The 17260-nt window shown below is 41.3% G+C and overlaps 1 protein-coding gene across 1 annotated transcript in view; it reads left to right on the top strand.

Annotated features, from left to right (window-relative positions):
• The first annotated feature begins 2365 nt into the window (after nt 1-2365).
• clvs2 (clavesin 2) overlaps nt 2366-17260 on the top strand; it is a 44008-nt gene continuing 29113 nt past the window's right edge. The window contains exons 1-2 of the mRNA XM_008289679.1: nt 2366-2754; nt 6309-6483. Coding sequence (XP_008287901.1) covers nt 2366-2754; nt 6309-6483 — 564 coding nt within the window. The remainder of the gene's footprint in view (nt 2755-6308; nt 6484-17260) is intronic.

Below are 17260 nucleotides of genomic sequence, written 5' to 3'. Positions count from 1 at the left end.
CATGTTGGGAATGATTCATTGATTTTTAGATCAATACTTTAATATGTGTCTTGAAACATCTGGGTCTTTGTACCTATGTGTTATTTTTTACAGCATTTAAACTCTAAAAAGACTGAGGTGAAGGTTAAGGTATTGTTTACAATATAACTGTGTAAGAGAGAGAAAAAAGATCTCTGAACACAAATCAGAACCTTGGATGAGAGTGGTGATGAATTAAAAAATAAATAAAAAATAAGAAGTATGTATTATTAAAATGCATTTCAGTGTTGGGTCAGACCTAATTATGAGAACATGGGGGTAATGTCTTTTGTAATTTTCTGAGAATTGGGGGTATTTTAATAATATATGCACAGATATAAATATTTAATCTGACTTAGTAGACAAAATATCTTTAAAGTTTCCCATTTTACCATGGAGCATATAAAATAAAATAGAAATTTGATGAAGAGATTCAGTATTTTTGCAGCAAAACTTATAATGAGTAATTGAATAAATGAGCAGAAAATATTTCAATATTTTATGTAGAATCTTTGTGTGGTAGATTTGTGATGGGACAAATCAACCTTAAAGTCTTTTAACCCAGTAATACTGCAGCGTCTTAATACTGGATCTAGTCATGTTTTGTATGATTTTGCAGGGTTTTAACTATAACATTTAAATTACTCAGGTACATCATAAATAACACCTCAGTTTTATACTTCTTGGGCAAATTTGTGATGCCAATAGAAACCACTTTGGCTCAACAGCTGGTCCCACATATAAAGCAGGTGTTGCTAAAAGAAGTCTGCAGATCTCTAAAGCAATGCTTACTGGAGAAGTAAAGGTTTGAATCTATAGCATGTATTGAAAGAATAAAAGATAAATTATTATGAGGTCACATTTCCATATTACAAGAACAACATTTTTTAAGCTGTATCATATTTTTTGCAACTTAATAGCTCAACAATAATGTAACTGAAAGTGTTCCAAGAAAATGTTGATGAAATTAACAGAATGTAGGAGCTAAAATCCTGCAGTTGTGGCAAAACAGTGAAAGAGAAGTACGACATAGGGGCCCCTAATTTGGCTTCAGGCCTCAAAAACAAGGAGTCCATCCTCATTTTCAGGTTTCAGGTAAACCCTCCACCCTCCACTCCTCTCTCCATCCGTCCACTTTCACAGCTCTCCTCCACCTCTCCATCTTTTTGCCACTTTGCCCTCTCCTCCTCCTCTCCCTGTATCTCCCCCTCTTCTCTTTCTTTTTTTGTGTGTGCATGTGTCTCCTTCTCATCTTTTTTACTCCACCCCCTCCTCCCACCACCTCCCTTCCCCCAGCCGGTGGAGTCCATACACCGACCGGAGCACAGACTCTCTTGTTGTCACTTTCCCAGCGAACAGACGGCAGCAGCAGCAGCAGCAGCAGCAGCAGCGGGAGGAGGAGGAGGAGGTAATCCCATCCCCACCATCCACCCCACCCCTCTCCAAAAAACCCAGAAACCAGTGGCAGGAAGAGGGGGGGAAACAAAACCTCGCGGGACACCTGTGCTTCTGGATACCCTCCTTTTGGCGCTTTGTGGAACACACTATTCCAGGTCTGAATTCACACCCAGTTTGTGGCTGATGAGGAGCGATTAAAACTGGGATGTAGACGCGGAAACAAGCGGCCAAATCTGCCTCGATTGACGGTGACGGAGCCGTCGGCGGCACCAGCACCAGCAGCAGCACCACCAGCAGCAGCAGCATCAGTCGCTCGGCGGATGGAGATGCGTTGTGAAGGCGGAGGGATGATGATGATGATGATGAGGATGATGATGATGATGATATAGCAGGTGCTGCAGGGTCGTGCCGCATTGCCTGGCCGCCGTGAGCGACGCCGGGGAGACGGTGATGCTGTCGTCGTCATTGTGCCACAGAAAGACAGAGAAAGAGAGGAGAGGCTTTGACATGGAGGGAAGCGGCTGTCTGTCGGCTCAGAGCTCAGGCCGCCCGGATCAGCAGGTTGGATGTGCCGCCTGAAGCCTGGAGGACCTCATTCTATATATACATGGTGGAAAAAAAATGTTCTAAAGTTGAATGCTCGCAGGTGGAATTGAAATGTTTCCGTGCGTAAAAGTGAACGACCCATATGTTGATAATGCATAACAGGAGCATCATAGCAGCAGCGTCTGTGCCAGTTCAGGGTGGATTACGTCTACAGAGCAGCAGGCCTCCATCTGAAGTCAGCTACTGATCAGGAGAGCAGTGAGAAAACAATCCAGTGCACTTCTATACCCTGTTGCTGCTGGAGGTTGCAATTTTTTTTTCTTTCCAGTTTTTTTTTTCTTCTTCTTCTTTTTCTTAGGAAGCTGCTGTGTGGTCCCCTGTGGAGGGACAGCTGTTGCAAAAGATGACTCACTTACAGGCTGGCCTCTCTCCAGAGACCCTGGAGAAGGCCAAGGTGGAGCTGAAGGAAAACCCGGAGACTTTACACCAGGACATCCAGGAAGTCCGGGACATGATCATCACCCGGCCGGACATCGGCTTCCTCAGGACAGACGACGCGTTTATCCTCAGATTTCTCCGGGCGAGGAAATTCAACCACTTCGAGGCGTTCCGGCTGCTGGCACAGTACTTTGAGTACAGACAGCAAAACCTGGACATGTTCAAGAACTTGAAAGCCACCGACCCGGGCATTAAGCAGGCCCTGAAGGACGGGTTCCCCGGGGTGCTCTCCAATCTGGACAGATACGGCAGGAAAATACTGGTTCTGTTCGCAGCCAACTGGGACCAGAGCAGGTAATGAAGAGACAGCAGGTTGGAGTTGATGGAGACAAAACTGGGTGGGCTGGTGTCAGTCACAATAAGACAAACAGGACACATGAACAGCAGAGATCAGTGTTTTAGAATCCAGAATTGGTTTATGGAGCTGTCCATTCAGCACCACACCGTCACTGTATCAGAAAACTACCAGAACTCCCAGTAGACCAACTCATCTTCAATCTTTAACAAGTTACTGAAGAGTTATAATAAATTCCAATATGAAAAGAAACACACTAGTCAAGTAGCCCAATCAGCAGCTCACCTGAATGTGACAGCTGAACTGATCTCGTGGCTGCAGAAGAGCATCGGTGAGGTGGAACAGTGATGTTGGGCTCACGGTCACAGTTCCAGTCCATCCCAGAGGTGCTGTCTGTTTGTGTCCAGTCACAGCTCACTGTCTGTGGTATGATGTAACACTTATCTTTCTCTTAATTGAGACTGACATGTGGTTTATAATCCAAACCACATAACTCATCCCCACACCAAACGGGTGACTGTGGGTTCACACACTTTGGGCCGTATGGTTTACGTTGAACATTAACAGGAAATGACTGTTAAGTTGTTCTTAGAGCTGAGGAATTCATAAGGGTTAGAGGAGTTGAAACCACTTTTCTTAACCTTCTTTTAGCAAAGCTGGTGGGTTGATTGACTCTGAGAATGGCAGCATCTGTTGCTTTGGTCAGTGAGTCCACCGCTTTGGTCCAGAAATATCTCTAAAACCAATGGATGGATTGGTGTGAAAATGTGCCCTGATACTAACGGTACCCAGAAGGTGAAACGTACAGACTCACAGATCAACTGATAGTCACCAATGTCACACACGTCTCCCTCAGGATGAACTGTCATCACATTGGAAATCCATGTAGAAATTTTAGCTTTCAAATATTAATAACAGGAATAAACTGTTTTTCTATACCAGCCTAAAAAGCCAGAGTATCAAAGTAAAACATTAAAAAAAAGACCATAAAAGATTTAAAAAGAGACCAACAAAACTTGTTTAAATTTCCAATATTTTTGTTTATGATCAAATACTTGCCTTATTTCATGCAAAGCACTTCAGTGCGTTTTCTCATCAGTACGAGCAGTTATTTACAGCTGCGTGACCTGTAATGTCCAGTTGTATCTAACAGGTGGAGCACAGACATTATAAACCAACACCATCAGTGTTTATGGTCATTTTCTAAACCAAAATGTCTGTAATGAGATTCCCATCAGTCCCAGCTATAATTTGTGTTTAGTAACAAAAGTTAGCATGCTGCATTCCATCTACTCCTAGGAGGCTGGAGTTGGGAATGACGTCACAACCAGATTGACAGTCAGTGCAGCAAGTTGGAAAACCAAGATGCAGGAAAACATCTGTCTTTAGGAATACCAGCTGATAGCAACACAACTGTAGCAACATGTCCACACGTAGAAGTTGGACAGTACTGTGTCTACAGCTGACTTAATGAAAAACAATGGAGGTGCTATTAAACAGTACTCTGCTATAACTTTCACTGTTGTTATGTGCTGAACAGGCATCCTGGATGTTGAAGTCAGGATTAGTGAGGTTCTTCTGATTGTCAAAGTCAGAAAGTTGACTCCAGGGGATGTTCCAGTTGAAAATTCCGACTGGGAACTTGAAAATTCCAACTGATAAGTAGCTGTCCAAGTGCCTAAGTATGGCCTAACAGAGCTGCAAGCTTGTCTACAGACCAGACTAAGGTCTTGTTAGCTTATGACTGGTTGAAATGAAGCGTTGGTTAGTGACACAAGTGTACACACAGGTTGCATACATGTTTCGTCTTCTTTCCTATTCTGTACATCATCTCGAGACCCGTCAGGTTCTGATCACCAGGTTGGGAACCACTGATTTACACGAGAACCTGTTGCTGATTGAGGGTAAAAATCCTCTTCTGCAGGTAATTACAGATGTCAGGCCATGAATGATAAACAGGTCTGGATCTAAAATAAAGTGGAATAAATGTGGGTAGCTCCTGCAACAATTAGTTAAGCCACATTGTTGCATGTTTACAATCATCTTAACATAAAATCAAGTTGAAATTCATTAATAGTTTATTAGGGATGTACCTGCAGACAGCCGTCTTACTTTTCTGTTTGACTGTAGACTCAAGATGAACCACTGGGTCACTGTTCATTCAAACTGTTCAATGCTTTGTTTTCCCATAAATGTCTGCCCAGACTGTGCAGGGCCTGCAGGGTTAGTATCCAGACTGAGGTTAAAGGTCTAAGTGGGGTCTGGACTTGATTGGTTTAATAAGTAATCAGGCCTGTTTAGAGTTTGGGTGACCCAGAGTTTATAGACGTGTTGACCTTCTGTTCCTTGTATTACTGGCTCTGATTATACATTGAATGAATTTGCTGTATATCGGATTTTTTTTTTTTAAAATGGGGACAGCAAAGGAGCTATTTAGGTCTGTCATGACTGCTGATGATGTCGTCCAACACACAGCAGACTCCACTTCGTACAACTAGATCATTATGCAATAGGGAACAGCGTGCTGCGAGGTGCACAGAGTCTCTAAGTTTTATTCCAATCGGCTGTACGATGATGTAAATTTAGAGATCGATCCGTCCTCTGTGATCTGTGAAATCTGTTTGGTTCTTTCATGTTCATGCCTGTTATTTCTCCATCCCGCATATTTTCAGAAATAGAGCTATTCTATCGTGTGTTCGACAAGCTGTGGTAGACTCTTGTGCAGAAGCATGTCTATTTAGCTGCCAGTTAAGCTAATTTAGAAAAAAAAAAAAAATGCTTATTATCTCTGGAGGGAGGCGAATAAAGAATCAGATAGCAGAGAAAGATGAAGAGGGAGACAAGATAATGAGGGCAGCAGCAAGCAGGAAAAAACCTGACTGTTGAATAGGACAGTGAAATATCTGAGGCATCAGCTGGATGAAAACCCACAAGGACGCACTGAGGCAACAAACCGCATGACCAGTAGCACCAGGAACCACACGGTCACCACTGAAAGCAATTAAAACACACCAAAATAACATACAGCAGATACAGTTTAGCTCATCTTGTCAAACAGTGGTGTCTGAAGAAATCAAGAAGAAATTAAAGTGAATGGGAAGGATGTAGATACATTCTAATGACAATGGCTCTTTTCATGAGATTGACCCTGATCTAGTGCTGCAACCAGTGATTATTTTCTTAACTGATTAAACGTCCGATAGTAATTCATTGTTTAGTTCACGAAATGTAAAAATGGCGTATCATACTTTCTCGTAGTCCAAACTGATGTCTTCAAAAATACTGCTCTGTCCAATCAAAGTTAAACCGACAGCAGCAAATCCTCTTTTTCGATCTTTTCTTGAAAAGTGACGGAGACAGTTAATTACATATCAAACACCTTGAAAATGCCCTTCATCCTCTTGGCCATTATTTCCTGAAATAAATCACACCAGGAGCTCACGTTGCCTCAGCTCACATTCATTTCTGTCAACTGACTAATCATTCCAACTTATCATTGTTCAAATCCTTCTGTAATCACCGTGCTTGAAGTTAACAGTTATATTTTTCTCAGGTACACGTTTGTGGACATACTGAGGGCGATCCTGCTGTCGTTGGAATCTATGATTGAAGATCCCGAGCTGCAGGTCAACGGCTTCATCCTCATCATCGACTGGAGTAACTTCACCTTCAAACAGGCGTCCAAACTGACCCCCAGCATGCTGCGGCTGGCCATCGAGGGGCTTCAGGTAGGAAGAAACCACGGTCAGAAGGTTTTGTTGAGCTGGTTAGTTAGCGGCTGCTAACTAAGATGTCGACATTGGTTTGTTTGTTTTTGTTTTTTTAAAATATAGTTGTGATTGGCCTTTTGGCTTTATTAGATAGGTAAGTGGAAATAAGAAAACAGGAAAGTAGGGAGAAGAATGGGGGAAGCAAATGATGGATTCAGACCCGATATAGCCCTTGTTTATAGGTCACCTGCTCAACCAGTTGAGCTACCAGGGCACCCAGTTTTCATCCATAACCAGGTTTTTCTTTAAGTCCTGTCCAAAGTTTTAGTTGGTTAGGCTTTAAAAGACTAGTTAGCAATCACACCAGTGACTGCTAAGGGAACTCCAGTCATCATCCCGTTGTATCAAAAGGCGGTGACGTTACACATGAGTTTGTGGACTCTCATTCTGATGCCATAAGTTTGGAATTTCTTCATCTAGTTCAGATGTAAAAAAGCGAAGAGGGGAAGTGACTAAGGACTGGAGGATGCTGTTCTCATACTGACCTGTCAGCCTCAAGGTAGACCCATTCTAAAACTTACCCCACTGTTTTAGAGTCTATTTTACTCTAAATGAACATCATGATATATTGCAAGAGATGTGAAGCTGGTAATTGAGACCACAGGCTCATTAGGAAAATGTTTACTGAGGTAGCAAATCAAGTGAGAAGTAGGCTAATTTTATCATAGACTTTTATACAATCAGACTTCTTTTTGAAATCAGAGGAGTTGCCCCCTGCTGGCTGGTAGAAACAATGCGAGTTAATACAGTCTATGTCAAACACTCCATCAGTAGGGGTGAATGGGCATCAGCCAAAACAGTGACATACACAAGACTGAATATGTTTGACTCGCATCACGTTGACAGATGTGGTAAGTAAAGTAAGTAAGTAAGTAAAGAGTATTTAACTGTCCAGCACTGGTATGGCGCTAAAATAAAACAGGAGATCAGTCCAGATATTTGAGACTCTAGTTTGATTAATGTTGTGTTTTTTACCTTGTGTTGCCCTTCCATCAATCAAATCTCCTGCCGATCTTGGCCCTAGCTGTCGGTCATACTCCAATTTGAACTGCAGACTTTACTGGACAAGACTTGTGTGTTTTTTGTGCACACCTGAGTTTGTGTTAGAGTCTGTGTTGTGCTGGAAACCTGTCGATTGTTTGGGTTAGTGGACTTCATTGCTTGGCTAACGTTAGCTAGTGTTGCACAAATGGTGGAAAAGGGATATTGAGTGGAGAAATTTAGCAGTGATCATAAACATCACATCCTTTTGATTTTCTCGGAAAATTCGCCTTGAGTCCTTTACAGACAAATCAGTTTATCGGTTGTTTCAGAGACAATCAGGGAAATGTTACACATTTTCTCAGTTTCTACAATCTGTTCACAAATTGGTGAGAAAAAAAAAGAAATGAATACACGTAAATGACTTTGCTCAGACCCTGCAACACTACTTGCTGCACAGTGCTGGAGTAACTCAGTCATACAAGCCGGAAACGGATTCTGAAGAGGAGTAATGATACAGACTGCAAGCTGACAAGATTGGTTCCTCACATTTGTTATGTATGGAAGCCTGGAAGTCTGGCTGGTGATTCTAAATTGTCCATAGGTGTGAATTTGAGTGTGCTTGGTTGTCTGTCTCTAAGTGTAGCCCTGTGATAGACTGGTGACCTGTCCAGGTGAACCTGCCTTCACCTTGAGTCAGCTGGGATAGACTCCAGCCCCAAATGACCCTAGTGAGGATTAAGCGGTGTATAGATAATGGATGGAATTATTGGTCAAGTGACAGTGACTGATGAGTTGATTTTTTAAAAAGTGAACCTAAATGAAGAATTCTAATAAAATAAAATATCTAATATCAAATATTTGCTGATTCGAGCCTCTAAAATAGGAGGATTTACTCCTTTTCTTCATTTTGTACCGTTTACAATGACTCTTCACAGTTTGTCAGACAAAAAAATGTCATGCTAGCTTTACTTATTTTATCACTGGTTTGTCAGTAGAACAAAATAATTGTTGGCTCTGTTAGTTTTATCCCTATGTTGCACATTTCCTCAGTTTTCTCCTACCATCGACAAATTTACAGTTTTGTCCATCAGCAAAACTATTTTAAGCCTCGGACACTTTTGGACGACGGACCAACACTAAGGACTCCCATCAATAAGAAGTAGGACAGTCATTACTTTTTCATCTCTACTGACCAGTGGCTCGATCCTTGTAGAGCACTTGATTTGATTTTGATTTTATTTCTTGACCCTGTGCAGCACTGGCCCCCCTTTTTTTTTTCTTCTTGAAAACTATTTTATGTTTCCTGTCAGAGCTGAGGGAAAAGCAAAGTCTTAAGCTCTACTCAGCTCTAAAGTACTGTTTTCCCTTCTGCGACAGCAGCGGAACAAACCTCCAGCTCCCTTTCCATCATCCCCTCTGCAGTCGAAATGTTCCACTTAAGAACAAGCCAAGCACCGTGTTAAAGCCGTGAGCTTGTTTAAAGAGCAATAGAAGGAAATAATGACATTTCCATTTCGATTACGCACTGCTGGCTGTTTTTTTTTTCTTTTTTCTCAAGGCTCGCTTGGCAGGTAGATGATGCAAAAAACAAAAAAAGGTGATTTTTACTGGTTGTCAGTTTGGTTTCCTTTCGTTCTGGCCTCCTCTAATAAGAGTTGGTATTGTCTCATGTAAACAGAGAAACACAACGGTGAGAAATGTGACAATGCTGAGTGCAGTTTGTATTAGCGTCTTCAGAATTGTTCATTTCACATTAGTCTGCTCAGTCATCAGGACACCTTTAACGTCATTATTGAAATGAGCTGCTGGAGAAGAGGCTCACGGGCAGAGTGTACAGCTGTCCCCTGGTAATCAGCCAAACCTGAGAGGAAATGTCTCGGTTGCTGCTGCTGCTGCTGTGTGTGTGTGTGTTTGTGTGTGTGTGTGTGGATGCAGGAGCTTGTTATTGCTTTCTCAACATCCCTGTGAATCATCTGCCAACTTGTGTTGGGCTCCATTAGTCAAAGTGAAATCTAAGCGGAAGTGTTTCTAGAGGGAAGTGTTGAGTAAGACTCAACGTGGTCTGAGAGATTATCTGATGAGGTTGTGATGGATGCCAAACTGTCAGAGCTGCGTTCTTTGAATTTTGCACGAAAATTACATCCTACATCTCGTGTCTTGAAAATCCTCCCCCAGATACAAAGTAGTGAATTTTACATTTTGGATTTCTTTAAGTAGCCCAAATCTGATAATAAATGATTGTGATGCGCACTGATGCTGTTAAAAAAAAATATTCCAATGATAAATTGGATCTTCATCAAACTTGTTTTTGAAGGTTTAGCAGTAAGGATTGGTATCAAATCATATTACTTAGTTGATACTGAACAAAATGCTTCCATTGCACCAAGTGTGGAAAACTATAGCGCTGATTATTTGCTCCATTGAGGACATTTCAGTGATGTTATCTTAATCTGACGGAACGCTGCACCCTGCTTAGATACGTAATTTTAAATTCAGGTGTATCTGTGTAAATTTTCAGCCATCCAGGTCATGGTAATCCTGGTTTGAACCAAAAAGAGAAGCACTTAGGATTCACTTGAGGTAGAGTTGGTGCTTCACAATTATTTCCTCTTATTCACAATTTTGGCCTCCGCAATTAAACAACCACGATCGACTGCAGGACTGAAAACGGGGCCTCCATTCTCAGAAAACCCTGCTGCATATCAAACCAAGCGCTTCATAAACTAACAGTCAGTCACCAGCCACTGATTGAAATGTTTTGGCTTCACTTTCGGGGAGCCGTCATGCTGCTGTGCACGCACCCCTGCAGCGGCAGCCTGTGTAGAAATCTCCCTCCTTTTTTTTTTTGTCCACAGTTCAGAGTAGGAGAGTAAAACACAACAGAAAGCAGACGGGCAAAATGGGAATCAGATGTCTGGAGCAGAAGGTGATCGTCATCCGTTGTTTTGAAGTATTTTGGATTCAGGGAAAGTGATGTTTAGCAAGAACAAATCATATGCGGCGCATGTCACTTTTGTCTTTGCCGCGAAGCAACACGACCAACTTGTTCAACCACATGAAAAAAAAAAAAAAACACCACAAACTGCAGCACAAGGAATGCATAAAGGCCAAGAAATGGAACATCGCTAATGATACCTCACTGAATCCTTGTCCTCGCCCGGCATTAATCCTGATCTCATTAACACTGATGCTATACAGAGTGCACTGTACTATATGAAAGAGAAAGCAGCTCTGTTGAGTTGATTTGGGTTTAAATTTTTTGTTTCTAGGAGAATGACTGTGAAAAAGGACCAGTTTTACTAGAGAAAACAAAGATTTGTACATTAGTAGGAACACTATATTTAAATGGGAAGGTGGAATTAAATATAAATATAGGTATAAGTATAAATTAAACAGTTGGAGATTTTGCTGCCGCTCAGACAGTAGAGCAGGTTGTCCACTAATTGCAAGTTTGCCGGTTTAATCCCCATGTGCCGAAGTGTTCCCCAGTCCCCTGAACCTCTAGTTACTCCCAGTGGGAGATACTGGCCCTGCATGGCAGCTCTGCTCACCATCGACGTGTGAATGTGTGATAAGTGCTTTGGAGGTATGTCTTTGCTCATATGAGGCCGTTGTGTGGTAAACTGAAGAGCAGGACAATATTTATAGCACAATTTGGTTTTTAATGCATTTGAAATGTTTTTCAGTTATGTAATTCCCAGGAGAAGCTCAAAACAGTTGTTTTTTTACTTGGTTATTTTAGGTTTCCCTGCATGGATACTGTATATAATATATAATGCAAAAAGATCGAAAAACTGCACATTCGATATACAAGATTCTATCTGCTTGATTTTTTTCTTCTCTCGAAATGTTTGAATTCTCAAATTCATTAATTAAAGCAATATTTCAGTTGGTGTAGACATTATTAATATTTGTCAGCCACTTATTTTTGCTAAATAATGACCATTTTCAGATGTAAAAAAAAAACTCGTTGTATAGGGGAGACTGTAATGAGCTCCTCTATTTATAACTGAGCTCAATAACAGATTTAAATCAATGTGAAATGTCAGCTTCCTTCAATTAATCTTCTACTTAAACCCCAACGAGATTTAAATAAATATTGTACTTTCACATTAGCAGAATACTTTGATACTTCTTCCTTCCTTCACTTTCTGTAAACATCAGTTTGGGGCTGTCAACACGAGGGAGAAGTCTCTCTCCTTTTTCAGACTCGGGGAATAACTGTAGACTCAAGCCAGTGCATCACTGTGACGAGCCCATATATAACACATTTCTGACGGCTCTCCAGACACAGATTAGAGCCTGAATTATTGATGGGAGCTATTAGCCGAGCCCTGAGTCATTCCCAACTGTGCAACTGCTCACCCGAATGGATGCTCGACATTTGGTGCGGGAAACAAAGGGAGTGAGAGTGATGGGGGTGATTTGATGGGATTTCATTCGATTTGACAAATAAAATGCACTAAACGTGTTACTGAAATCAGATGGGGCGATACATTCTGTCTTGCTTTTCTCAGGATGTAAAGGTGAGAAAACAAAATTAAGGGTGACAGTGATCTTTATTTTCTCTATTGCGAGCAAATCCCATGAAGACCAACCAGACATTTGTTCAGCTCTGAATTATTGTGTGTGTGTGTATCTAACATCTGATATATTTTATGTCTCCGTGCTATGGAGCTACACTCTTATCTGAGAATTATTAAAAGCACATCGATGAGCCTTCGACTCAGTCCCACATACACCATCCTTCTTCCTGTGGATTACCAGCAGAGCCAAAAATGTGTATTCATTCGCTGCTGAAAATAGTCCCTTACAAACGCACTGTTTTCTCTTGTTTGAGTCATATTTGCTAAAAACTGCAGCTGTTTTTCGGCATTATTTAGCATTTGATAAAACTTGGACTATATATTTTTTAACTTGCTTATTAAGGTCCATGTCTGGAGTAGAATCCAGTGGGTTGAGAGCCATTTGTTTGAGCCAGAATGTAACAGATGAGGCTGCAAATTGGGTTACATTCAAGGCATTGTGTCTCGATAAGTGACAATTTTTGTTTGCACTGTCCCTGTTAAATGAAATACGATCGAGAAATGAATCTCAAATGCATTCAGCGTTTGTTTTACAGCCTCTTTACAGTATGCGTGTGAGAATAGTAGAAGCGAGACTGAGTCACATCCAGAGAGAGACACATCTGGATGCTGCTAAACAGCCACAGTGAGTCACTTCAGTCTAAGCAGGTCTGGTTACGAATGTGCAAACCAGTAAGTGTTTAAAAGCAGCCGGGTCACGCTAATGTGCAGGGCAGCCACGCCGCCGAGTCTCTCTCTGCATGAGGGTTTGATGCAGTCTGATGGCTGATTTACACCGAACGCGTCGCGCAGTTAACTTCTGTGTGCATCAGCAACTTTATATCTCCTCGCTTCTCTTTGTCTCCGCTGATTTTTCACGTCTTTCTGCAGCATTATCTGATGTCATTACGAGACAAATAACAATAGCAATTACAAGCATGCAAAATTTTCAATTATCTGGGAAAACTTAATTATAATTTTAAAACCAAGAGGAGTTTGTGTTTGTAATGCTGCGGCAGCCTGTGTTTACTTCAGCTACATTTTTAATTTAAGTCAGTTTATCACAGTTGTTTTTGTCTCGCATGTGAATTAGCGGTGCCAACAGGTTTTTTTCTTATCAGCTAAAAAAGAGACTGATTGTGGAACTAACAAATCAAGACTAGTTAAATGAAGTTAAAAATCTACCTGGAATGGTGCTTGATGATATTATTTATCCTCTGAAAAGGGAAAATCAGTTTTAAACTTCCTAAAATAAGATAATGCGACATTGTTCAGTTCCATATGCCTAATTTAAAGTCTGTCCGACCCCGACAATGTTAGTTTTGAGCAAATACAAATAGTATGTAGGCCACATGCCCTGGGATCCAAATTTGTGGCACAGTGTGATGTACAGATCACAGCAGCAGCGAGTCTGGTTCCCTGCTGGTGGCCCCTTGAGGCTTCAGTGTTTGTTACATCCCCAAATATGCAACTGTGTTTTTGTTTGGCTTATTCTTTGGATTATTTTTGGGGCCATTTTTTTGCCTTTAACTGTGAAATCAAAAGGCAGACAGAAAATGTGGGGAGAAAGAGATGAGGACGGGGGCCGTTCGTCGCAGTTGGCGAGTCATGACCCATTATCTGCAGCTTTTAAAGAGAATAAATGACAAAGTGACAGCTCTGTTCTTGGAGCTGCAACAGTAATGTTGATAAAAAAAGATTATTGCATTTGTCCTGAAGCTCACGCCGTATAGCTTTTAAGGCTTTATTAGCATGGCAGCGTGATTTAAATCAGACAAGTTAATGGCAGTTTGCTCCTCTGGTGTGTCTTTAGTGAGTGTGGGCCCCGCAGTAAAGCTTCTGTTAATGGAAAGGGTTCGTCCTCTGGGGATTGGGAATGTCCTTGGCAGATTTCAATGCCTTGATCTTTGGAGAAACCTGGGAATGTTTTTGTTTGATTGCAGAAAAACAAACAAAAGCATAATGTCTTTAAACATGAGGAGGACTGTAAATATAAATGAATAGCAAGTATAAAAGATCTAGCATTAGTTTTCAGGATGCTTTCCCACAGATTGAAGCGTCGGTCTTCAAAGGACATATTGACTTGACAGGAACACAAGTGGAAAAGAGACCGTGCCATCAAAATAATTAGGAATCTTCCTCGGGGAGATGTTCCGACCAAATATCACAGTGCTGTGAGTGATAGTCACCTGATCAATGCCATGATGAGTGTCCAAACGGAAATCTGTATCCTCCTGGAAGCATGAAAACCTGCAAACATGATGAAAAATGTACCACAAGTCTTTGAGATATCCTTGACATTTTAACAGCCTCTGACCAGACGCCATGAAATCCCCCTCTGGTCATTGTTTAAACCCCATATTAGAAGTTTTTCTGCCTTTAAAAGTAGCTTTGCCTCCTCTAGAATGTAGATCTATGAAGTCCCTGCCTCTCTCTCTCTCTCACTCGCCCCTCCCCACTGGCTGCAGCATGAGCACACCAGCTCACCTATGATTCTCCTCAAACACTGTAATTCACCAATTTACATTCAAAAACAAGAATCAAGTCAAAAGAAGAGTAACAACAAAGACAGTCTCACCCTGCAACCTGACAGGTGTAGTAGCTTTGTTATGTGAGCAACCCGGGTTGCAAGGTATCTCAGTGGTTAGCACCGTCACCTCGCAGCTACAAGATCCCCTGTTCACATCCCAGTGAGGACACCTGGGATCTTTCTGTGTGGAGTTTACATGTTCTCCCCGTGCAGCGTGGGTTCTCTCTGGGTTCTCCCGCTTCCTCCCACACAGTCCAAAAACATGTTGAGGTTCATTGGTGATTCTAAATTGTCTGTAGGATGTGAGTGTGCTTGGTTGTCTGTCTCTAAGTGTAGCCCTGTGATAGACTGGTGACCTGTCCAGGGTGTCCCCTGCCTTCACCTTGAGTCAGCTGGGATAGACTCCAGCCCCCCTAGTGAGGATTAAACGGTGTATAGATGACGGATGGATGGATGTGTGCAACCCCAGAAATCCATGTAGTGGAGAAAGTTAAGGCTGCACTGCAGTTTCAAGGTGGACATTGGCTGCTTATTTTGCTCAGCATGCGTCTTCTAGCAAATAAAAAACACCATATGGACATTTTGATAAAAACGTTTTGGCTGGACATAAAATTAAGTCATTAACCTTTTCTTGAGCTTATTATTTATCACAGATATGAAAGTTCAAACATGAAGCTCCTCCATGTTTTTAATTGCACAGCTGCATCTGACACAAGACAAGCACCAAAACGTTATCAGATATCCTCTGGGGAACATGAATGGATACAGAATCCTGCTTTGGGATCTTTTTGCTCCACAGCTGGCAAAGGGGGAGGAAAAAATAAGCTTTTTTTGTTGTTGCTTTTTTTAACATTTCTCTCTGATTTATGTCTGAACAGTAACAACACAACAGGCAACGATGGATGAAGTCTGAATCGGCTGCTGACACAATAGAGCTTTGTGTCCTGAAGTTGAACCTCTCCACCGTGGAGCTCGTAACGTGCTGCCGGTCTGTTTGCGCTGCAGACACACTGTACTGTCTGTGATTTCTATTCATATTCCTCTTAGACACAGTACATACAGAACAGTTACATGCTTGATTTTTCCCAGCTGCGTGAGGAGCAGCCTTCCACATGCACTTCTTTATGCTCTCTTAAAGGAGATTACATTGAGGAGTCCAGGGAAACACAGGAGGTGAGACAGTGTGTAACATGGGATTCAAACCCATCCAGTCATAATCCTCCAGGATTACCATGTTACAGAGGGATTAAAGTTTCAAGTATGCACAACTTTCTTCTGTGTTGTTCTTCTCTAAACAAGTTTGCAAAATGTTTTTTTTTTTTTTCAATAGGATTAAAAAAATCACAATAATTCAGTTAGAATACCCTGTGTTATCTGGCAAAAATGTTGCAGAGTCATTTTTAATATTGCAGCTTTTGCATGAAATCCTCCAAATGTCAACGGTTCAGGAGTTCAGAAAATAACTTTACAGATTATCAAGAAAGATATGAAAAATAAACCACATCCAAACATTTAATAATAAAGAAATTCCCAATGAAATAAAAAGGAAGAATATTTGATCTTTTAAAGCAAAGAGCTTTTGTTATTCGTTTTATGAAGGAGATTTCTTCTTTTCTGAGGAGCACAAAGACCATATAAAAGACAGCGAGCGGTGAGGAAAGTTAGCACATTTCATGCACAAAGGACATTCAAAGTGCTTTACATAATGCACTGAAAACATTAAAAGAGAATAAAAACTGAATAAAAGGATTACAATTCACATTAGAAGAATGGAAAACCTTTCAGTGAGGAAAATATCCTGTCAAGTGAAATGGATGTGTGAGGTTTTCATCCACATATACAGGGAATTTTTCCATTTTCTTTATTTTCTCCTTTTCATTTTTCACACTTTGATGTTTCTTTTTGTTGCGTTTACTTCATCACCGCCGGCCGTTTGAAGACGCTGCGGATGAAGCGGCGTCTCGTGCTGCAGGGCTGTCGCGTCCCTCGGGTCAGAGACGTGAATCACCTCGTTACGGTGATCCATCGCAGCGTCTGACCTCAGATCAGCTACCTGCCACTCACAGTAATGAATGAGCTGTCCTCAATCTCTGACAGGTGACCAGCAGCTGACATCCAGTCGACTCAACGCGGCAGCTTCATGTGTGCAACCTGTTAAAAGCTTTTAATGTCCTAATAATGATGTGGTAAAATGCTTACATCTGTTTGTCTGTCTGTCAGCAGGATTTGTCTCAAATTTGTGGCAGATTGACCTGATTCAGGGATCAGTTGTTTAGATTTCCATGTTGATCTGGATTTTTATCCATTAAACAGTTTTTGTTGTGGCCAAAACCCTTTAATGTTGCATTCAAAGGCTGGTGTATTTCTTTCCCCTTTTTCTTCTTTTTTTTTTTTTGCTTTAAGCTATAAAGGATGAGGTTCAACCGTAATTAAATATTTAAAGCCAAACCAAGTAGCTGCTTTCTCTGCACTTTGGAGTCATGAACAACGCCGTCGCTGGAACGTTAAACAAAGCTTTATGTTCACGCTCTAGGTTTTTCACATTTTATTTAGGTTATGTGTCTTGTGCCTTTTGTCCAACCCTTTGTCACAACAATTAAGTTCCTTTACAATCAAACTGAATTCTCATTTTGAAAGAAATGTATTTATGTTTAGA

The sequence above is a fragment of the Stegastes partitus genome, unplaced genomic scaffold, assembly GCF_000690725.1.
Source record: "Stegastes partitus isolate 25-593 unplaced genomic scaffold, Stegastes_partitus-1.0.2 Scaffold631, whole genome shotgun sequence".
In the NCBI taxonomy this organism is placed as follows: Eukaryota; Metazoa; Chordata; class Actinopteri; family Pomacentridae; genus Stegastes; species Stegastes partitus.
Note: the sequence above shows the minus strand (reverse complement) of the source record. Positions and strands in the feature narration are given on the sequence as shown.